Source organism: Fusarium subglutinans (assembly GCF_013396075.1).
Source record: "Fusarium subglutinans strain NRRL 66333 chromosome Unknown NRRL66333_c0000021, whole genome shotgun sequence".
NCBI classification, from domain to species: Eukaryota; Fungi; Ascomycota; class Sordariomycetes; order Hypocreales; family Nectriaceae; genus Fusarium; species Fusarium subglutinans.
The window spans coordinates 156066-178701 of record NW_023502084.1 but is presented as its reverse complement, the minus strand read 5'-3'; the positions used below and the strand labels follow the sequence as shown (position 1 = coordinate 178701).

The window sequence follows — 22636 nt, the reverse complement described above, 5'->3', positions numbered from 1 at the left end:
AGGTCTACTGAAGAACCTCTGATTCTATCCCATCTTCAATGACAAAAAGATCTCAGTAAAGTTACATAAACTTGGGCTGTTTCAGTGCAGATTTAATAGACCATTGGACTTGCTTCAACGTCAGAATGTTAACTTCCATCGACCAAGCAAGTGCGATCTAGGCACGATAGGTTCCTCATTCTACCTCTCAGACAGACAAGCACTCAATTCCATCCTCATCATCATCACCAACAACAACAACATTCTCGCCATATCTTCTACAAGAAAATTCCACAATCATATTCGTCATCAGCATCGTCAAATATGCCTCCTCCAGACTCCCGAGTCGATGTGAACTAGCAGCAGAACATGCGACGTGTGCTCGGCCCCTACGCTCATGGCGGATGGGAAAACCTGTCAATGATGATAGGCTGGTGCTTACATGTTTACGCGACAGACAAGTCCGCTCCGTTACCAAAGCCTTGGAATGATGAAGATTGGGAAAGGTCTGCGAGGTTACAAGCATGGGGAGTACCAGCGATTGTCCCTCCAGCTCTAATGGGTCTCCCCCGAGGAGACAGTCGAGCCCTGGATTGGGGACTGTTTCACCAATGGATTAAGGATGAAAAGAGGATATTGGGAGAGGCAAATGGGCCGGCGGAGGCGGAAGACTTTGGATATGAGCAGCAAGATGATCCATCCCAAGCAGAGGCATTCCACGGAGTTGGAAGTAGTACCGAGGATCCTTATAGGAGTACTGGAACTCCGTATAGGATACTGGAGAACTCATTCGGGCCCTTGGGGGTGACACACGTATCGGGAGGACTTGAAGACTTTGGGCCTATACAGCAGGGTAGTCTTCCTCGGGAGGAGAGACCCTGGCGGGTTGGTAACAGCAGAAAGAGGCCGCGTGAGACAGAAGAGGATGAATCGGAGGAAATACACGGGCTAGGAGGGTCCGACAACTTCGGTGATAGGAAGCCAAGTAAGAGTATCCGAGGGGAGGGATCCATAAGTGTTGGTAACGACATGGAGAAGCTGTATGCCAGCATCATGAATGAGACGGAAGAAGATACATCGGAGGAGATACATGGCCAAGGAGGGTACGACGACTTTGAGGATATGAAACTGAGCACTCATGCCCTAAAGGAGATGCTCAAAGGTATGGATAGCACAGCGAAGATGCTAGATGCCATGATCAACCAACTACCCGAGATGGACTAGGATGGTATAGTTCCTTCGAGCGTGGGCACCAAGACAATCGTCACTGGAGAGAGAGGGAGAGAGAAAGTTCTTTAGTTTGATGAAGCAGTTATCAGTACATGCGGGTACATGGCATTAATAGACGGTTGACAATTCAAGCACGAGTCTACCCATGACTTTCATTCTGTACATGAGTAGCTTCCACGATACAAAAAGTACCTAGCCAACGTTTCTGGGTCTCTTTGCGCTCGGCCTGTGCCAGTCAGTCAGCAAGCGGTAACTGACATGCAGAGAACAATGACAGCCCAAGCATGTCTGGAAGCAGGTTGCCCGAAGTGTAAGAAATAGTCTGATTGTCTATCTGCCTTTCTGGCATCTCATTAAGCTAGAGCTCTGTCTTCCTCTCCAACTGCATTAAGCCATAGGCCACTATCATCATCTAGTCCCTTTCTCAATCCTCATACAACGCATGTGTGACTCACTCACTGTTCCGGGGAGAGCTCTTTCTCACGTTCCACAACATTTTCCTGGGCCTCCTGCGGTGTCACATGGATATACTTCCACTCATCCATAAGAGCCGCTTCGAAGTGAGCCTGCTCCTCAGGAGTCCATACCACACCAACCGGCCACCCAATGAGCGCTGCAATCACATCGTCATGAACGCCCCAGACAGAGAGTCTCCCGTAGCGCTCGATCTCGTCCATGTTCCACCTTTCGCTCCTTCGATTTCGGTTTCTCTCCTTGCGGAGGTGCATCCAGCATTTGTACGTCATGTCTCCTAGGTCTTTCCAGTCCTTTCCACTGTATGTCTCGCCGAAGATGCGCTTGAGGTTTTCTTCCCAGTTGTCGTTGACGATGGTCTTACCTGGGATGAGTGAGTTGTCTATGTAGGTTTGCTTTGGGTCGGGTGTGTCTGGTCGTGGAGCTTGAGAGCTTGGGGGTATGGGACAGAATTCTTTGAGGAGTGGGGATGGAGGAGGAGCCATGCTAGGATCATAGACAGTACCGCCGGTATTGCGCGCGAGATCGCTGACTTTCTTGTAGAAAGCGGTCGAGTAGATTTTGGCAATCATACGCGCCTCCTCGTCCGGGGATCGTTGGTTAGACATGTTGCTCGAGTTCGTAGTTGTGAATGTGTTGTTGTGATAATAGAGTGTCCTTGCTGTAGTGTGATTCTTGTGTTGATGGACCAGCAAATTGTTACGACGTCTAAAGCATCCTTATATCGCCTATTCCGGTGATCGAACCGACCATGAATAACTATCGCGGTGGGGGGATTCAGAGTGATGCAGTGGAACCAGAGGACTGCATATTCCATTCTGATCAACGGCTGATTTCACTTCGTGTCTTCTTCAGGGGGGACTCGAGGGTACTAATGCTATCGAAGCGATAGTTTGGCTGTGATGATACTACCAATCGATACGCAACTCACGGCTATTGACTCCCCCGAACTTCCATTCAGCGCATCAAGAACGGGCTGTAATTTGCTTCGCCAAGTAGCTCAAACCTTTGCGTGTCATTCACTGTTCAGTCGAAACTCTACTGTCCAAAGCTTGAGCTAGATTAGTCGATGGAACCTTCACTTCTGTTGATGCGAGCAATTGGGGTCAACCACGAGATCGATTGTCTGGCTTGAGCTATCGTAATCGCTAAAGTACTCCTGGCCGAGCGTTCCTACACGCTGCTAAGCCTGCCGTTCACCTGCCAGATCCGCATTATGATCTCCGTCGCCTCGTTCCCTGATCGCCAGTTTCCGTGAGTTTGGCTTCTTCCAATCCATGATGTCGTATTCCTCCAGAATCTCGTCATCTTCCAGTATCTCGCCCTCCTCGAGACCTTCGTCTGCCTCCAAAATCATCTCCTCGTCGCTCATAATCTCCTAAAACTCCTTCTCGACCTCGTCTGTGATCGGGTCATCGGGAAACCCAATGAGCGCCTTGACAGTCATTGAGTCAGCTCCCTACTCCGTCAATCTCGCAGCCTTGTCAAACTCCTCCTTGGTCCAGGGACGTCCGAGTCGGTGAGCTCCCTCAGGCTTGTCCTCGAGCTCCTCTTTGGCCTTCTCCGCCATGTCGGCGCAGCTTTCGTACTTATTAACGTGCTCGGGGCCGAGGACACGGGCGACGTTTTGCTGGAAGTTGCGGTCGGCGAGCGGGTTGAAGGCTGGCGCATGGGCACCCTCTGGCTCGGGGGCATCCTCCTTGTTTGGGGCCTGTCGAGGCTTTACGATGGAGTGTCTTCGGATGGAAGCCTTTACAGCAGCGGCATCCCTCGCACGTGCGGAGAGGGGATGAGGGGAGGGCTGGCGAGGGGAGGGTTGGCGAGGGGAGGGCTGGCGAGGGGAGGGCTGGTGAGAAGAGTGCGGGCGAGGAGAGTGCTTTCGGGCGACAACTCTAGGGCCATTGTCCCGACGAGGGTTAGGAAGGGGAGGAGGTGGGCAAGCATACTTTCGCTCATGGGGGGTCACCTCAGAGAGGCGTTTGTAGAGAGGGTTGTTGTAGAACTCCGAGAAGTCGTCATCCTCCTCGAGGTAGTTGTGCTGAGTAGGCATGATGAGGAGCTGCTACAGCAAAGGATGTTTGTACTGGGTGTAGTGTATTCTTGTGGCAATGAGGGTTGTATATTGTGATGGTTTGTGAAGAATAAACTCCAAGGAGATGTTTGTGTGGTGGTGGAAAAGTAAAAGTTTGAGATCATTCCGTCTTGTGGTGGTGATGAGATATTGCTCAGGGGAGGAAATGATTCATCTTGCCGTTCTGCCACTGCTAGAATAGTGGCAGCTACCATGCCCTCACAGTTCGCGCGGCTACCAGTAGTTTGTTCAGAGTTCAGCCGTGAAGACCTGGGGCCTGAGGATAGAACTCTGAAGCTCTGGAACTGATGATGGCTAACTTTCAGGTACTGGGTGATGAGCCTTCCACTGAAGTAAGCCTCGCAGGGAGAGAGAAACTTCTGGTTCTAAGTCAGGATGTCAAACAACGCGGTCTAAAGGCTTAACGAGACATGTTAAACTTATCCAAGGCTTATTATCACATAGAAGGGAGGTCTTGGGCTTTCTTCAGGAGCTTCCTCTTACTTTGGAGTCATTCTTTGGCACAAATTAACATTACTAAGGTACCTGCGCTTAAATATCAGATCGCTCAACGTGCAAGTATATGTCCCCTACACCTACCCCATTCCTGCTCCTTTCCCTTTCCATCGACGCAACACTCGTCTTCACGACCTTCTCGATCGCATCGCCACCACACACAGCGACAGCAACATTACCAGGAACACTTCCAACTGCCGTTCTGATGAACGTCGCGATCTCGGGTCGACCCTCTGTGTGTTCAATGGCCGAAGCGTGCGCACCGTCGAAGTCCATGTCCATCTCCTCCTTCAGCAGCTGCTCCTCCCTACCACTCGAGCCACTCTCCGAAGAGGCACTGGAGTCTATTGAGAAGCGTTCCAGTTCAACACTCGGTCCTCTCGTGGGCTCGTCGATCAATCTTTCACGACTCGCGTTCGCATTGTCACGAAGAATGGCATCAGAAACGGTGCCGCCCCTCGTTGCGGCGACTTGAACATTCACAGAGATGCCCATCTCCTTCGCCCTCGACAGCACACGTGATATGCGCTGAAGATAGGGCTCCGCATGCGCCTTCCGGCGAACAATGTACAACGCGTTGATCTTGCGAACACATCCCGGCGATTGCGTCAAAAGCAGATCCTCGAGAACAGGCGTAGTGAACGATCCTCCCGTTGATGCAGCGATAAGAACAACATTCTCAAACTGCTTCCAATTCGGCACCGCGCCAAAAGGCCCTGCAAGCATAACCCTCATGCTCCCGTTATCACCCCTCATTCCCGTCCTTCGCGCCCAATCATTAAGGTCCCTCGTCAATCCAGTTTTCGTCTTGATCGTAAGCTGAACATCCTGACTCTTCCCTTCAGAATCCGGAATATTGGCGATCGTGAAAGGATGTGGTGTCTCCCATCGGAAAGTCGGCAACCAGATCAAAACATGCTGTCCGGGCTTCCACTTGAAGCCAACGTTTCGGATAGTCATGGTGGTTAATTCGTCGTCGACTGCTTGGATGCTGGCGTCGTATGCGTATCGTACAGATGCATTCGCCGAAACCCGAAGCCTCAGGTTCCGCCAGATCGGATTCGCCGAGCGTGTCACTACATCGTATGCAAATACGCCAACGGCGCACCAGATGCTAAAGAGGTGATGGTCTGGAACGTGAAGGACCAAAAAGACGAGAAGTAGTACGACTGATATGATATGCTGTACCACGAAGAGTTCGTACTTCATACGTCGGAAGAAGGGCAACGTTGACGCAACCGTCCAAGCTAGGATGAACCACGCTCCGATTCCTGGTAGTACCATCTTGACGGTCTTGATCTCGGTCCAGAAGAAGCTAGCAGCTAGCCATTCCCATGCGAAGAAGCCGCCGTGGATGGTTGCGCTTGCGAAGAAGATCCTTGATGCCCATCTGTGGTACCAATTGAGTCTCTCGTACGAAGTTCCCAGTAAGAGACCAATTGGGTTGACGCGCACAGCTAGGAGGAAGGGTAATGAAGTCTGGGTCGCAGTTATCCAAGCGGCGCGAAACGCAATGCGCTCGTGGAAATTGGTATCGTGGTGAATGGACTTGTACGTTACAAGACCCGCCACGAACGCCGTGTACGCGACAACGACAATTGTCTTGCGAACTGGCAAAGTCGCCGACCGAACTGGGAGTCGAAATACTCTTGATACAAGAGCCTTTGGCGCATCAACCAATTTCTCTACCGTCGAGATTGACGTATCTGAACTCGCCCCAGCATCTCTTCTTTTTATCCTGTAATGTCTCAGCCTTATTCCCAAGTTCTTTGGGTTGACATACCGTTGTTTAGCGATAAAAATAGATATTAACCGTGAGACAGAACCAATTATCAACACCATCGCCAAGACATACCAGAAAAGGCACGCGAGAAAGTGCTGCCTCACCGAATCCTCGCTCTGATGCCCATGACCATGGCCATGCTCCTCTTCTTCGTGGCCGTGTCCATGACCGCCGTGTCTTCTTAACAAATCCATAACGATTACATGGAGAAGAGGAGGAGGTTGGATTGAAAGCTAGCTTGATCAACAGGGTAAAGTAGATTACGTGATGCGAAATCTCCGGATGGGCCGGGTCGTAATTGGTGGAGGGGAGGGAATCTTGCTCAAATGGACTCAGCCACGAAGAGTCTCGAAGGACATTGACAATGAGCGACTACAGCATTTGAGCTGTGTTCAATTGGTAGAATGATCTTCTGCATTGAGACGGCTGAACTTAATCTCAGCTTTGGGATGATGCTATTTTGGGAGCATTACCCTATACCACCGTGGTTTGAGAGACGTGTTTACGAGGTAAAGTGAGGAGTGAAGCTCTCCGAATAATATCTTGTCGGCGATTGGATAGCTCGTATACGGCGTCTAGCAGGGTACATAGAGTATCTAACTTACTCGGGACCATTGCGCAGTTCTCGTCGGGACGCAACAATACTTTGAACCATGAAATAGATGCAAGAATAAACTCATGAGAGAATCTTCTAAGCTCATACAACTGTACCTGAATCTTTCTGTCGCTCGGGATACGTCCCCTGAGAAGCATGCTGAACAACATCGATGCGGTCAAGGCAATTTCCATTAATTGGAAGTCTTGACCTTTCTGCATCTTACTGGGCAGTAACTATTTATGCAAGGGAATACGTTGACCAAGCCGAGAGAGGCCAGTCACGAGGACCCCTCATTGTCCCTAATTCCCACGATACCGCCGCCATGACTGGGGGCTCTCCTTCATGCTCAAGGCCAAGATGCCCAGAAAGCCGAGACCAACGAATTCGTGATCTCTAACCCATGCTCATTGTATCCAAGACCCTCACCGAATGTCATGACGCAACTCCCAAGTGCAAGCGCATTGACCGACGTCGCCAGCTCAAACGTCCAACTCATCACCTGCAAGGCGTCCAATGTCTCAGCCCGTATCAACATTCTTCCTCATTCCCAATCACCCACTGCCATTCTCAGCACTCTCTGCCGATCACCCATCCGTAAGCGGCTTCACTCGTGCACATGACCAAGCCACCGATCGTCAAGCTGCATAAACAGCGTCACATTCTAAAAAGACATGTGAAGTTCAATTTTCGCAATCGATACGACTCTATTGGTTCCGATGTCGGGCGCGTCATCTGTCTCAGCCAGTGTCTCTTTAATGGGCATGAGGAAGAGATAGGCGTTTATAAAAAGAAAGGGTTTTGGAACATGCAGTGATTTGTTGGTGGTTGGAGATTAACTTGCAGCTTGGTAGAGGCACAGCTCGTAGGTGGCTGTCAGGCAGTCTCTTTTTTTCGTTCCTGGGCGTGGCACCCCAAGAACCCCCAAACAAGGTTATCATGTGCAACACGAGATCACTCTACCACGACGAGGAATGGTCATGCAAAAAGAGGGTGTTGTCGTTTTATTGCATCAGATGCACAGAAATCTGATCTTGATGAAACCCCTCGGCTGCTCATCGCATCTTATCTTTCACATGCTACGAAATACACTGATGATAGGTTCTCGATGGTTCAGGCACAGGCGCAGGCACAGGTCCAAAGTGAGTTGTCATGCATTGGATCTTCTTCTATTTCTGGGGATCCTACCAACAAGTCCCAAGCGCTTGCCAAGGCCTTTACCCCATTCACGATTCCTCTCCCATTTTCAGCGACGGCGTCAAACAGCCACGGGAAGACCCGACGTACAAAAAAAACAAGAGGTCTGTGTTTCAGACGCTGGGATCACCCCCGCGATTGAGTGAGTGAAGTGGGTGAGTGATTTTAGGCGCTCTGTGAAACTGGTCTGTGACTTCTGGATCAAAAGCTGGGTGATCAGTGCGAAAAAGAACGGACGAAAAAAAAAAACGAGACCTTGGATGATTTGCATATCAGGTTCAGTTATTGACGGGTCGACATATGCAGACATGGATGGGTTATGTACAGATGCATCGGTACATGTATTTGTGTTCCCACTTGATGCTTGACACGTGGATACCATGAAGCATACTGGTAATAATCCTGAGACTGTGATCATGGGCATCACTGAGTCGTCTTTGTGAGTACATTGTTCAGCTACTGTGGCAAGTCTTCAAGACTTGTGCAATCCTACAGAGCACGGCGTCGAGAAGTGTAAACGCCAGCGGACGGACCGACAGACAGCCAGACAGACAGAAAAAAGGCGCAGCAACGTGAGAGCGGGCCGCCCAAAAGCCAAGTCCCAATTAACCCCTGTCGCTCGCCTGCGTGACGTGGGACCAACCCTGCTAGACCCCTTCTAACTCGTTGGTGTCAAAAAGAGTGACTGGATGGAGGTGTACAGTCCTGTAGAAGCAGAAATGTCGGTCCCTGCAGGCGAGATCGATAGACTGCTTATTCCCTTCGGTATGTTTGTTCCGTAACCCACCGACTTGAGCTGTTCCTGAGCTGATGAGAACACAGAGCCTAGATACTAAGGTAGACGAGAGAGACAGAGACACTAGAGACGGGCATCATGCCGGGCCACCCCCAGACACTCGGACTCTCGTTTGTGTCGGGGGATACAGTGATACAAGCCCATGTCTGTCTCTCATTTTCACTCACTCTCGTCAAGAGCATGTGAAGATGAATATCCAACACTGGTCCTACAAGCCGTCCACGTCATATGATTCCCTGCTTCACATTCCATACTTGCTATAATTACAATATCTTCCCATTCTCTCTGCACTCTGCACTCTGCACTCTGCACTCTGCATTTTTCGCTTTCTCTCGGTCCACCACCTCCTGCAAAGCCCCATAACTTTCTCTTCTCTTCCGGTCCCGCAGCCGATCGTCAACGCGCAAAGCCGTCGTGGGTCATACCGCAACTCCACCAATTGAGTAACAAACAAGCTCCACTGGCCTGGCTAAAGTTTGGGTAAGGTGATGTTTTTCTCGTGGTAAGCGGTTGACGGTTTGGACTAACTGGATGGGCTTGAAGAGAAGAAAAAAACAGGACCGAAGGACTAAAACAACAACGCACCGCTTGAGATCGTCAATATCATTCGACTTGGGATTGACGACGTGTGATAGAACAAGGCATAGCAGATTGACAGTCAAGTAGACAGACAGACACTCATATTGTCTTGCTACTCTACTCTCACTCTTCAGCTTAAGCTTATTGTTACTCATAAACAACCTCAACTTCACTCCAACCTACCGGCTTTTACTCCCGACATTCCTCAATACACATTACAAACCAATATCCACCATCAAAACACCAACTCGTCCTATTTCATCAACGCTAATCCTTAGGTACATGACACCACCACCGTCGTGCATGTCCTTTCACCGCCCAGAGGCCAATCCAACACCCCTGGTCCCCAGCATCCCGCTTAGAGCCCCTGCTAGGGCCCTGAACTTTTTCTCAACTAGGGTGCCTTTGGTTCAACTTGGGTTAAGTTAAATAACAAGAGAAGGGCAGACCGCAACTTTTGGTCTCTTGTTTGTTTCTCCCACAACCAGGTTTTTTTCGCCTTCGCTTCGCTTCACCGCGGAATAGAAGTGGAAAGCTTATCCCCCTTTACTCCTTTCTTATATATTCATTACTTTGTCCTTCGTTTTTTGTTGTTGGTGACTTGGACCTTGGCTGGACTGGGTCGGAGATTTGTGTCTGTCGCTTTTTGGGGGATTATTAGCAAACGGGTGCTGTTGTGAATACCCTCTACCTCATCATACCTACACCCATTTACCTTCTCTTACTGGAACGACTCGCCACAAATTAATCTCACCTTCAATTCACCTTGCCTTATACTTCGACTGGTCAGCTTGGCATCGTCGGATGTTCGCCCGTCATGGAGGAAAGGTCTGAGTCGCGAGCTTCAGGCACAACATACCATAGCTTTGCAGACACGGAGTTGTTTGAGCCTATGTCTCCCCCTCGACCACCGGTTACCCACGATACAGCCAGTCTTCAACACCTCGAGCACCTTCAACATGAGCTTCAGCGTCAGCAGCGTGAGGCTCCGAGTAGCAAGGACTGGGTGAGAGAGCGTCGACCTGGCACGGCAAAGATGCAGCGACAGGATTCAGGCTATGAGTCAAACACGCCCCGACGAACCTCTACCTCTAACACCTCCCACGGCGGGTCTACTATCAACAACGCTCACCTTCTTGTTGGCCGCCGCTCGTCAAATGGTTCTTCCAAGGACGGTAGCGGTAGTGGCAGTGGTAGTAGCAACGGCTCAGGAGTGAGATCTCGTTTCAGAGATCGTCGCCCTTCGCTCCGTCGAGCAGCAAAGACTCATCCCGTTCAACCAACACGCACATCCAACCAATCCCTCCACCTCGTACGCACCGCAACAGCTACTTCTCCCCCCAAACAATCCGCCGCATTCTTCCACTTCCCATCGCCAGATCCCATTCAACTCGCCGACACTGTTCCCGACCGCCGCGTGCAACCCACGCCCATCCCCTCACCACCGCCTCAGACAACACACTACTGGACCAGCGACCGCACCCGCCGTCTTGAATACGCCGCCATCGACGCTGCGACGCGCGGTGTCAAGGGCTGGGTGCTGCGACATCTCGTGCCTGATTGTTTTGTGTCGTGCGAGAATAAACATGTCTCGTTCGATGATGATTCAGGCAGCGTGAGAAGGTATAGACTTGAGCTTGAGGATGATCATGTTGAGAAGGCGGGAGGAAAGTGTGTGCGGCGACGCAAGGCATGGAAATTCTGGCGTCGCAGAAAGGTCGATGCTCAACCTACGGCCTACATCTGAACACACCCAACTACCTCATCCACGAACAAAGAAACACTACAACACCCCCCATATCGCATCGCATCGCATCGCATCGTTGGCGTTATATACCCGTTGGCTTTTACATCGAGTTAATTTTACAGAAAGAACACCTGCATGATACAAGAAGATAATGATTTGATAGCATTTGGAGCGAAAGAAAGAAAGAAGGAATGCAAGAAAGTATGATCTAGATGAAGAGATGTCGCATGAAGCTTCTATTCTGGTGAGGGAAGTTATTTATTCTCTATTTTATTTTATTTACCTGCGCGTTACTATTTAACAGATATTTTCGGCACTTATTATTACTATTTATACCATAAGCATAGTTAGTATTGTTTAAAGACAAGAATGATTGACTTTTAGGCAAACATGTCATGTCCAACCTCGTGAGGTCCGTGACCCGTTGTTCTTTGTTCTCCGGGTGTTCAATAGCTTGGACCGAGCGTTGTTCGCAAGCTCGGTGATGATATAATGACCGGGCCTCTCGATTGACCGCCCAATTTCTGAATACTCCAATTCTAACTGCCGATTTACAATGGCACAGCCGATCTGCAAGAAACAGCCCATGATGCTCATCTCGCCGAGTGAAACGCCGGCCACGAGCCGCTCCGTCTCCGAGGGTCCACTCCGGAGGTCAGCTTCGGAGCCTTGTCAAGCGATACTACCGATCCGGCGCAAATCCCTGGAATCAGTGGCTCCGCTGGCCAGGGAAGAGGGAACTGATCGGGAGGTGGAGAAAGTTCCGATGAGTTTTGCGAGGATTGTTGTGAATATGCAGGAGCATTACACGGCGGAGTTGGAGGCTGAGAGACAAAGAACGGAAGACTTGACGAGGCAGAATGAGGAGATGATGAGGAGGATGGGGGAGATGGAGATGAGACTGCAGATGCATGTTGTTCTCATGGATGGATTTGTTGGGTTCATGAGGGATGTCAAGGAAGGGAAGTTTGCAACTGGCGGAGGTGCTGAACTTGAGATTGCAAAGTCATTTGGGGGAGAGCATCTTGACGAGGTCCGAGGGCTTGTAACGGGGAATTACATGCCAGTTCAACAGAGCGTGGAGCAGCCAGCTACTGAGCCTATGGTCTTTGATGATGAAGACGAACCTCACGAAGCAGCGCTAGCAGTCGTTCGACACGTCAGCTTTGATGAGTCGCCATCGACGCCAGACCTGGAAGCACCTCCTGTACGAAGCACTGGACGACGAGCACCAAAGCGCAAGAATCCTCCTTTAAGGCCGCATCGCGAGGTCAAACGCCAAACAAGAGCAACTTTGCGGAGTGTTCGACTTCGTGACACTTCATCGTGGACTGCCATCAACACGAGGAATTCTCCGTATGCAGGCGCTGACTTGAGCAATGGAGAAGACAAGGACCTTGACTTCACTCCTGATCTGGAAGTTGACGAAGATGACGAAGAGGAGGATGAAGAGCAGGATGTGGTGGAGGACGATAGCGACGATGAGATGGAGGATATCCCAAATGCACCAGCAACACCATCGCCATCCCTCTCAGACGAAGATCGCGAAACCACAAAGACAAGATACTCCGCCCCCCGCTCCGTCGCATACCGCTACGCCAGCGGTCCACCCGGGCGCAAGTTCAAATACCACCGCATGCCCAAGTCCGTCGCGTTAGTATGGCAAGAGTGGAAGCACGGCAGTAACGGAAATCCATCGATTCAATCACTCGAGGAAAAGTACAGCACGAGATGGCGAATGGGGACGTTGCAGGAACGCAAGTACGCGAGCAACTATGTTGGTGTGAGACAGAAGGTTGTGAGAAAGGTGGAGGAAATGTGTGAACAGAAGGGACTGGCGCCGGAAAAGGCTTGTGAGATTTTGGATAGACGCGTTGATGGGAGGATGCAATTGCTCATGACGGCCCTGAGGAAGGGACAGGATCCGTTGGTGGTTATTCCGAGGCGGTAGTATGTCAATCAGCGATGTTGATCAAAGAGACAAATGACTTGAATCAGAAATGGCCATTGTGAGTGAGTGACTGAACAAGCGAACAAGCCTCATTCAGGCGTTGTTACAGACAAGTGTTCACTGGCCTGAGAGACAGGCCCTTTCTTCGATGAACAACTTCTTTGACGCCTGCAACACCAACCATTGCTTTGTCTTCACCACCTGAACATTCATACACTTGCAGAACATGATCTATCATTTCACCCACAGACCTCGCTACCAATCATTAAAAGCACTTCGCATACCGTTTTCTCACTTGACCAGCTTCAAACTCTCGAAGCTACACAACACTTTACCCACTGTCTCTACAATACGTTACTCATTGTGATTAAAAGAAACGCTTCAACACCATGTGCTATATACAGGTCGTCCATATCACGCGTTGCGAGACCCGTCGTCCAGCCATCATTAACACTACTACCGGCAAAACAGTCTACCATCCACTCGAACCCCCTGGGACCTGCGAGCACCGCCGGCCCTTTCGCGACGGAACATGTCATTACCATGGCGACTGCTGCTCACCCGGGCAGATCTTCTTCTGCAACGCAAAGGGCCCTAAGGATATATGTCGTGGTAGGCAGGCCTATCACATAACCATTCATCCTCGTTACATGTACGAATCCGGTATACTTCACCAAATGGAACCCATCGAAGACTGGGAGGCCCTCGAGATGACCACGGATGTCTTCGCGTACGAGGAGGATATTCGGTATCAGTTCTTTGAGGCCGGCGCGTTGATGTATGAGCTTGAGCAGGACGCCGAGAAGCTTGTCGAGTATATTCTGAGCAACCAGACCAGCTGTCCCGAGGAAGAGGCAGAACTGTTCCTTGAGCATGGCGATCTTTATGAGATGTGGTGTGAAGCGCATCACCACTTCGTGGGACTGATGGAAGCGTGGGAGATTCTAGCGAACGTAGGCTGTATGGAAGTCTGCCCGTCTTCCCTCCTGCGCGTCCATCCCTGGCGAGATTGCTTCCAGGAACGTCCTACGCTACCGAAAGGATTTCCGCACTTTAGTGGTCTTCCATTTGCTTGGATCGACAATGTCGAACAGCAGGATGATATTCTGCGATGGCATCCCTATTACTCTGAGCACCAGGCACCACCTCGTCCAGAACCACGTATTAAGGACGATGCGCTGTGGACTGCGCCTGCGCCACATGGTGCCAATCCAGGGTTTTCCGAAACGACCTCTGCACGGGACCCCGAGGTTCGGGAGGAGATCAAGGTGCTGCCATATCCAGGAGAATGGGCGGAGGTGCTTGAGGATAAGGCTCGACGGATGGCTCAGATTGAAGCTGAGCCTACTTCGCTTTCGTCGAGTTCAGGACCAGAAATACCCCCGTGGGTCATTCCTTATGGTAAGGAACCGGATATGGGATGGAAGGATATCGATTGGCATAAATGCACCACCATTGTTGAACCGCCTATGAGCCCGAAGACTCTTCCGCGCAAGGGAGTGGTTCGTCGGGTCATGCCTCCGAAGGAGAGTTACATGAACCCTAAGGACGCGCCCAAGAGTCCAACAGCTCTTCCATACAGAGGAGAGTCCCCGAAGGCCAGTCCCCCATGGCAAACTCAACCTATATCTAAGGAGGTTATGCCTGGAAATCTCTTCGGCGACCCTCTCGAGGCTCAATGGGATAGGTATAGCTTTACTAGGACGGAGAAGCCGGCAGAGCAGGAGTTTCTCCATATTCCTTCACCAGTGAAGGAATCTCAGATCGTTGCACCTAAAGTAAAGAAGACCTTGAAAAGGAAGAGTGAAGAAGACCTAGATGGTGGGATTCAGAGGAAGAGATCGAAGGGGGTGGAGATATTGGCAAAGAAGGCGATTCTTCATGGCCCTTCTCTACAGGCGTATTTTCAGGCCACTGCATGTAGAGCAGTGGGGACACTGAAGAGAAAGAGCGAAGAGGATTTGGATTGGGGGATTGAGAGAAAGAAGCTGAGAGTTTGTACTGTTTGAGTGGATTCTTGAAGTTCAGGGAATTCAGGGAGTTTAAGGCGTTCAGGGGTCTAGGATTCAGGAGTATTGGAGTTCAAGCGTTTGGAGTTCAGGCGTTTGATATCAAAAGTCATAGATGGGCTAGGGTATAGATTGTGACCAAAAAAATACAAATGGTGAGGAACATATTAGCAGTTTGATCGTGAGAAAATGATTGTCTTGATTGATGCTTTACTAATACTGATTATCGTTTACTTGTTGGGTTGTCTGAAGCTGGTGACCAGACCAGTTTCCTCATCCCTCTCGACACCGCCACCGATGACGATTCCGTTTGCACGGCGAGGAAGACTCAGCAAACCCTTACCGACAGCGTTATAATCCCCAAAGAACGTATGAGCACGAACATCAGAACCAGTAGTCAGTCCATGTCCCAAAGTGACACCCCACATATCTCCAACACGAATAGCATGCGCAGAAGAACTAGCATCGCGCTCCAAGAGAACCGAGTAAATGCACCCCGTGAACATTACAACGCCATCAGCTTCATCGGCGGGAAAGTTCCAGCGCTTCCCGTCGGAAGAAACAGGATGCCATGGTGTGACTAGAACCTTGCCTACGCGACACAGGATCTCACTCTCAACGGGGGTCTTGAGAATCATGGCGACACGGCGCGAACCACGGGGTGTGCGAACCTTCATACCGCGTCGAAGTTTGCGGATCTGCACCGTTCGACCAGAAGCGAGTGCGACGACTGTAGAACCTGCGAAACAGACGCCGCGGGAGTTGCGGTAGGAACTCATGCTGAAGCCTGTCATCGAACCATGTGAACGGCCGCCTCTAGAGTGCACGTGTCGAGAAGGTTCGGGGGCTGGGAGATTATCGAAGATTTGATCAAGCGCGTCGCGGCACGAGATGAACAGAGGACTCTCGGTGCTGTATTGAAGAGGCCCGGGGTCCTTGAAGGAGTTGCAAACTTGACGAGTATGGGCATTGAGGAGAGATGGGAGGAAATGGCATCCCCATCGGTTGAAGTACTCTTTGCTCTCAATCGCCATGGAGACTTGACCCTGGGGCTCATCCGCTGATACGTCTTGCATGAGAGATTGGTTCTTCACATCTGTAAAGTTCTTGGCGGGAAGGGTATCGATCCAACCTCGAAGCTCCTCACGCTTGTTCTTCATACCCCGTGTAATACCGTGCTCACCATCTACCCCAATAGGAAACATGGTCGAGATGAAGTTGCAGATTAGAGATCTCGATTCATGGTATGCGATTTCAGAGGCGGGCAGATCGCTGTACTCCAGAATGCTGCGCTGATTACTCGCCATAGGAATAAAGTCAGCGTCTTTTGAAAGCATTGACTCGAGAACCTTGCGGCTCTTGAGGCAATCCCCAGGCTTGACGTATGTCAAATGCGCATCAACAAGAGCGCGAGTTGGATTCTCTTCATTCAGGAACTCAAGCTCCTTGAGCCCATTAGTGCTGAGGAAGATATCACGGGACTGTCCAAACTGCAGATTCCCAAGGTTTATCGTAAGTTCAACCTGGCTATCTTCCGAATCATCCGCAAACACTGGGACGATCTGGTCCACGGACGGCCCAGTCGTCTCATACAACTCCAAAGACCTGGTGTATGAGAGTTTGAGAACGGCGCGTGTGGCAAATGTGCTTTGGAGGTTTGCGACGGCGTGGACGAATACTGTTCCGATCATACCGGCGTCGGGGATGAAGGCGTAGTTACCGCCGCCAATCTCTGCGATGGACTTGAGGAGCCCGGAGCGGAGACTGTAGCCGAATCCGAAGGTGTGTATTGAGGCTGGGAGGGGACCCATTGCGCGGATTTTGGGGACGAAACCTGCTGCAGGGTTCCTGTAAAGGTGAGTATGTGTACTTGAGAGAGGATGGAGGAGGACTTACATGTGGTTTGGCATGCCGTCGGTGAGGATCATGATGGCAGGGACGTTAGTAGACGACTCTCCGGTGTTGAACAACTTGATACCGTCAAGCAAACCCTGCCAGAGATTGGTAGCATCGAGAGGCGTCATGCTCTTGACATTCTTCAGCGACCGAGCTTTGTTCTCTTTGTTCATGGGGATAAGAGGCTGAAGAACTTTGGCCTTGGAAGCAAAAGTCACAATACCAAGACGATCATTCTCGTTCATCGACTCGATGATAGTAAGAGCAGCATGCTTTGTGAGGTCAAGAACGGATAAACCATTGCTCTCGTCGCTTTCTCCAGGCACAGGCGCCGCCGCGACCATGGATCCGGAGACATCAATGACAAGCACAATATCGCAAGGGACATGGGGGATCTTGACGGATGGCTCCTTTGGGGGTTCGATCTTGACCAAAAGACCTTTTCTGTTTGGTACGGGCTCTAGACGAAGAAGAGCATCTTTATCTGGGATGGTCCCGATGGGTTGAACCTGTTCCTTTTCGGGGTCTTCTTTGGGCGTCTCGTCATTGGTGTTCTTAGAGCCAGTGACGAGACTGCGAAAGATGGGTACTCTCTGCATATCATCAGTTACAGTAATCCTTTAAAGACGACTCTGGTACATACCACCATGATGGGCTATTACTACCGTGTCAAACGGATGCGAGATCTCACAGAGTCTCAAAGGGATTAGATGAAAGAGTTGAGAGGTTAAGTGTAAGCTGACTAGACAGCGACAGTTAGCATTTTAATAAATAACATGTTCCCCAGTGAATGCCAATCTTATGGCCTTACAGCAGGATTGTGAGTCTGACCGACTGTAAGCTAGCCCCATGTCACGATTCGCCCGTCATACCGAACGGACCACATGGCAGTACACTAGGATGCCAAGGTGATTCGCCAGGCAGATTGTTTGGGCCGCACGAATACGGAGAGGTAACATTGGCACCAACAAAGAAAGAGAGAGACAAATGTCTGCCTTGATATGGCACCAGATTGTCGGATCGCTTTTGCGGGCGAAACAGTGTTTCATGGGCTGAGCTGGTGGGCCAAGGCAGACATGATACTTGCCCGAAACAGGTAAGATTTTTGTGAGAAGGGGGCTTGTGGTTGGCCGTAGTGACACATGGCGGACTGCGAGGCATCTCCAATCTTGCGGGGTAGAAGGGGATTGCGTGTAAGAGGCTGAGGGTCAGCAATAGAAGCTGTGTTTGTTAGCAAGCTCCGATGAACATATCCATCAACGCCATTTACACTTGCGGACATGATTGGCACACAAAATGTTCGGTGATTGCTCTCATTTTCACAAAGTCAAAGCTTGGATAGAAGTATGAGCTGAAAAGGCGTTTTCCATTTAGTGCTAGTAAAAGATGTGCGGCCATGGTGTCCTGTCGCGCAACTGAGGTGTTGGTTCACTAAGACAGCTTCGTCGTAGGGAGTGGTTAGTCTAGGACAATTTCTGTCCTATGGGAACACAACCATGGTCGCTGTAAATAGTCGACCTTCTATTCGTGGATGCGATATCAGGCATACACATAAAAATCCACTAATAATAGTGCCAGGCTGCAATTCTGGTCGTTGGGAAGAGTGATACAACAACGGTTCTTCTTTGCAAGTGGACACCCTATACCACAAGTTCTATGGAGTGGAGGTTCGAATACCTACAGCATAAGGATAATGTGAATCCTCGGTCAAGCCAAAGTGTAGTGCACTTGAGTATCATTTGTCACATTACTCAAGTATATACAGGCATGATCTAAAGACAAAGTGGACAGTAATTAGAGTCATTCTTGGGATCACATTGCCAACCAGCTTGCGCCTTTGGCTTCCAAGTATCAATAGCTCGCTCAGGCTTTGAACACTCTTCTCTCCTCGACGCAATTTCTCCTGTAGAGATGATCTAGTCTTCTTCTGTCTAGCTATCGTCATTATATATATTTTACGAATATTTTGGGGTTCTCGGAATTTATTAAAGTCTTTTTTAAGCATCGGCGGACTCCGAATATTATAGTGGATCCATCCAGCGATGATGTGGAGATGCCAAAAAAATTGCCTGAAGATCCCAAATTCTTGCAGGCGCGGTTGCTTCGGCCCTACTTTTTTTTTCTTTTCCTTCTTTTTTTCCTCCTTCCTTCTTCCTTTTGGGCATTAATATCTCTTCACCTGTCCCCGTTGCAACCCTTTTCCTTTCATTCTTCTATATACTAAATTACGCTCCTTGCGACGTGTAAATACCGCAAAAATGGTCGAGAAGCTCTACGTCACATACAACGATGTAAGGAGAATTTACCCCGCCACCCCGCCTTGATGATGGGCTGTGATGCACATCATGAAAAGTATAGTTATGCGACAGTACCATGAGCGTGATGGAACACTGTTTACTGCGCACAGGACAGCTGCAGCAAATAGCTCTTGATCACTAGCTATGGCACAAGATACACAAAAGGTCAGCTGCTGACGTGCTTCCCAGGTGCACAAGATGTGCCAAAAGTCCGCTGAGAAGCTTCTCGCCGACTTCCAGCCCCAGCTTCTGATCGCCATCGGTGGCGGTGGTTACGTTCCCGCTCGAATCCTCCGATCTTTCCTCAAGAAGGCCGGCTCTCCCAACATCCCTATCCAGGCCATCGGCCTCTCCCTCTACGAGTCTCTCGGCAACGATGAAGTCGAAGCCCCCGGCACAAAGGTCACCCGAACACAGTGGCTCGACTTGACCTCTCTCGGCGAGATGAAGAACCTCGTCGGAAAGCGAATCCTTATCGTTGACGAGGTCGACGATACCCGAACAACCCTCGAGTACGCTGTCAAGGAGCTTGAGAAGGATGTTGAGACTGCTCGTCAGCGTATGGGCGGGGACGCTCCTGCTCCCAAGACCGAGTTCAGCATCTTTGTCCTCCACGTATGTAGCACGGTACCAAACTTACATGTTCAAACTAACAAAAATTTAGAACAAGGACAAGCCCAAGAAGGGAACGCTTCCCGATGATATGCTTACTACCCGTTACTCCGCTGCTGAGACCGTCGGTGACGTCTGGATCAACTACCCCTGGGAGGCCATCGACATCGACGAGCATGACAGGAACGCCAGCCTGCAGACCAAGAGCAACTAAGTGTTTTCTGAGAATTTGGAGTTGGGAAAATGGCGCACAGATCTAAACGAGATATCATATACATGATGAATGAGATTCCTGAACTATCGGTTCGAAATATTACCTATACAAAGTTGCTACCAAAACAGTGCCAGACACAAGCCAGAGCCCGCTAACCCTAAAATGCAATGAAACCTTGCGCCTGCTAACATTTGGCACACCAGATACCCGATTTCAGGTCGCCTTCCTCTCCCAGAACTTCAGACTTATCCTTTTCAGTTTATCTAGTGTGTCTTGGATCCCGTCCAGAATTGGACTCGAGCCTGAGCTCATGAAAGCCAACTTTTCGTTGAAACGGATCGGGTAGCGCTTGATAGATTCCGGCGAGTCCCGTGACAAGATGTTTTCGCTCGCGGTAGTATACGCTCGGATGAAGCTCTCGTACGTACGCATCTTCAGCCAATACTCTTTCCCATGGGCTTTGTTTCGTTTAAGCGGAGATCGCGGCCATACTGGGTTGTCATAGATAGCTTTGGCCATCGCCTTTGTTTCGTCTTGGCCTGGTTGCAGAGGCTTGCAGTCGCCAAAGCTGGTCATCCACAGCTTCGTATGACCTCTCTTCTCAGGCGCAAGATAGAACTTGACGCCAGCTGCGTCCAGCCTGCACTCCCAGTGTAGGATTGCCAGAGCTATGCCCATCTGCTCACACCATATTTCCAGGTATTTCTCTGCCTCGCACAAGAGCTGGTCAAGATACACGGGGCGGGAAAGAAGTCTTGTGCTTAGGGGGTCGTCTGGAGGTGCCATCATGCCGAGCTGGACTTGAAGCCTGACATTTGACAAGTTCGGGTCATTTTTGACTGACTCTTGAATACTGGAATCGACAAAGGTGTTGACAAGAGCGCGGACGGTGGCTGGGTGGAGAGGCGGAATGAAGCTGGTGACGTATCCTGCTGTTGGTATATCTTGTCCTTCATGATCTTTTCGGATAATCTCACACACGGAATACGGGACATACGGTTGATGAGGCACGTCGGGTTGTTTGGAACGACGATTCAATTTTCTCTTGTTTCGGCGTTCAGATCCTGTGCTTCTTTCTGTCGGAATATCTTCGTGTGTCTCATAAAAGTCACGTGTCGCTTCCCTCCATGAGGCATTCATTTTCTTTACGACCGATATATGGTTTTGCACTTCTTTCTTGATAGCCTCGGGATTATCAGAAAGCTGAGCGGCATATGTTCTGCACCCGACTTGGACTGTGTGGATGTTTGAGTTGTTGTGGGAGGGTAGCTTTGTGAGCTGGTATTCCGTTACAGTCCTGGGTTCCCAGAGACACCAGTAGGAGCGGCCGTCGTATGAAGCGAACTTTCTGGGGTCACAGTCATATTCTGTACTGATAGTGTATTTGCTGTCTCCTTCGTCTGTCTTGGTCGTGTTGTCTGCTGGTGTAAGTAGGGTAACGACTTTAGGAAGGCGACTTTGAGCGCGCAGCATGGTATTATCAGGAGCGTCTACTTTGTCAGCCATGATAAAGAAGTTGTTTAGGCTTTGCGGCGCCGGAGTGAAATGGTTTGATGGTGCTTCGGGATGAACGCTCTTGGGGTGGATGTGTATCGTGGACAAGGCAGGATATATGAAAGGTTGAAAAGGACTGGCAATCGATCTGGGCCAGCGGGAGTCTTATTTGCCAGGTCTAAAGTTTACGACGCCAAAGTTTTGCCATTTTGAAAGTTTATAATACACATGTTCATGTCTATAGTCTAATCATCAACTCTATCATCCAAAACCCCAGTAAGTAAAATGCAAAAAGAGGGTATAAGCTTTTCCATCCTGTCTCAACCCAAATAACTGTTCCAACTCACGCTTCACTTAGTTCTCCTGGGTGCCCTCACTCTCATGCCTCTTCTTCAAAATCTTCTCCGTCTTCATAAACTCTCTGATCCCAATTGGCAAATCCGCATACAGCTCCTCGTCCCAAAAGTCTTTTGCGATCTTAGCCTTGCCAACCTCTGGCGCAACCCAATTCGACTCTGACCCTCCACCGTCCGAATCCATAGACCCCTCGTGTTTCCTCAGCGCGGCTTGTGCCTCTGCGTTCTTGAGTTGCCACTCCTCTAGTTCATCGCGGTACTGGTCATACACGCAGTTTACGCAGCCGCTCATGCAGCAATTATCCGGCTCAACGGGCTTGGGCGGTACGAGCACGCCGGCTATGTATGTCGCCTTTGCTTTTCGCGCTGCTAAGCGCTCGTCTTTCTCTGCGGAGCCGAAGAGGCGTGAGCCAAAGACCAAGCGTGCTTTTTCTTCTGGTGTTTGCACAGCGGTTTTCGTGGGGAACTCGGATTGCACTGAGGGATCTGCTGTTTTGGGGGGAACTTCTGGTTTGTCGATTGGGATGTGGGACGGATTGTTGAGAATGACTTCGTAGTATGGGCCGAGGGAACTGCGCTGCGGCCAGTCTTCTTTTCGGTTTGGTGCGGCGCTGACGATGCTTCGTGAGGGTATTAACGGTCGTAGCCGAGGTAGTAATCTGGACGGTATTGACATTGTGAATCGGCGCTGTTGAATTGATATGTATACGGGTATGGCGAGACGGGTTTTTGGGTGTTGAAGGGGGAAGAGTGGCGGGCGGAAAAGTGAGGAAGTTCGGTTGGTAATGCAAATAGCGAGAGCCGAGAAAGTTGGTGTTGAGGGTCGGAAGTCCGTCATTT

The 22636-nt window shown here is 50.2% G+C and overlaps 10 protein-coding genes across 10 annotated transcripts; 4 read left to right on the top strand and 6 right to left on the bottom strand.

Annotated features, from left to right (window-relative positions):
* Positions 1-348: 348 nt before the first annotated feature.
* On the top strand, positions 349-1203 carry FSUBG_2496 (uncharacterized protein; the record flags this gene model as incomplete). The annotated part of the gene is made up of 1 exon (XM_036680274.1): positions 349-1203. One exon carries the CDS (start codon positions 349-351, stop codon positions 1201-1203), a length of 855 nt encoding a protein of 284 aa, XP_036542014.1.
* Positions 1204-1664: 461 nt separating this feature from the next.
* On the bottom strand, positions 1665-3055 carry FSUBG_2495 (uncharacterized protein; the record flags this gene model as incomplete). The annotated part of the gene is made up of 2 exons (XM_036680273.1): positions 1665-2344; positions 2884-3055. The coding sequence occupies 2 exons, from the start codon at positions 3053-3055 to the stop codon at positions 1665-1667; spliced, it is 852 nt and encodes a 283-aa protein (XP_036542013.1).
* Positions 3056-3142: 87 nt separating this feature from the next.
* Positions 3143-3733, bottom strand: FSUBG_2494 (uncharacterized protein; the record flags this gene model as incomplete). Its single annotated transcript, XM_036680272.1, has 1 exon — positions 3143-3733. One exon carries the CDS (start codon positions 3731-3733, stop codon positions 3143-3145), a length of 591 nt encoding a protein of 196 aa, XP_036542012.1.
* Positions 3734-4306: 573 nt separating this feature from the next.
* FSUBG_2493 (ferric-chelate reductase) lies at positions 4307-6247 on the bottom strand (the record flags this gene model as incomplete). Its single annotated transcript, XM_036680271.1, has 2 exons — positions 4307-6008; positions 6126-6247. 2 exons carry the CDS (start codon positions 6245-6247, stop codon positions 4307-4309), a joined length of 1824 nt encoding a protein of 607 aa, XP_036542011.1.
* Positions 6248-10037: 3790 nt separating this feature from the next.
* FSUBG_2492 (uncharacterized protein) lies at positions 10038-10967 on the top strand (the record flags this gene model as incomplete). Its single annotated transcript, XM_036680270.1, has 1 exon — positions 10038-10967. One exon carries the CDS (start codon positions 10038-10040, stop codon positions 10965-10967), a length of 930 nt encoding a protein of 309 aa, XP_036542010.1.
* Positions 10968-11556: 589 nt separating this feature from the next.
* Positions 11557-14927, top strand: FSUBG_2491 (uncharacterized protein; the record flags this gene model as incomplete). The annotated part of the gene is made up of 2 exons (XM_036680269.1): positions 11557-12820; positions 13390-14927. The coding sequence occupies 2 exons, from the start codon at positions 11557-11559 to the stop codon at positions 14925-14927; spliced, it is 2802 nt and encodes a 933-aa protein (XP_036542009.1).
* A 230-nt stretch (positions 14928-15157) lies between these two features.
* Positions 15158-17472, bottom strand: FSUBG_2490 (inter-alpha-trypsin inhibitor heavy chain H3; the record flags this gene model as incomplete). The annotated part of the gene is made up of 3 exons (XM_036680268.1): positions 15158-16775; positions 16824-17416; positions 17467-17472. 3 exons carry the CDS (start codon positions 17470-17472, stop codon positions 15158-15160), a joined length of 2217 nt encoding a protein of 738 aa, XP_036542008.1.
* A 1609-nt stretch (positions 17473-19081) lies between these two features.
* Positions 19082-19946, top strand: FSUBG_2489 (xanthine phosphoribosyl transferase; the record flags this gene model as incomplete). Its single annotated transcript, XM_036680266.1, has 3 exons — positions 19082-19114; positions 19310-19735; positions 19785-19946. 3 exons carry the CDS (start codon positions 19082-19084, stop codon positions 19944-19946), a joined length of 621 nt encoding a protein of 206 aa, XP_036542007.1.
* A 213-nt stretch (positions 19947-20159) lies between these two features.
* FSUBG_2488 (uncharacterized protein) lies at positions 20160-21452 on the bottom strand (the record flags this gene model as incomplete). The annotated part of the gene is made up of 1 exon (XM_036680265.1): positions 20160-21452. The coding sequence occupies one exon, from the start codon at positions 21450-21452 to the stop codon at positions 20160-20162; it is 1293 nt and encodes a 430-aa protein (XP_036542006.1).
* Positions 21453-21794: 342 nt separating this feature from the next.
* On the bottom strand, positions 21795-22472 carry FSUBG_2487 (oxidoreductase family; the record flags this gene model as incomplete). The annotated part of the gene is made up of 1 exon (XM_036680264.1): positions 21795-22472. The coding sequence occupies one exon, from the start codon at positions 22470-22472 to the stop codon at positions 21795-21797; it is 678 nt and encodes a 225-aa protein (XP_036542005.1).
* Positions 22473-22636: the final 164 nt, after the last annotated feature.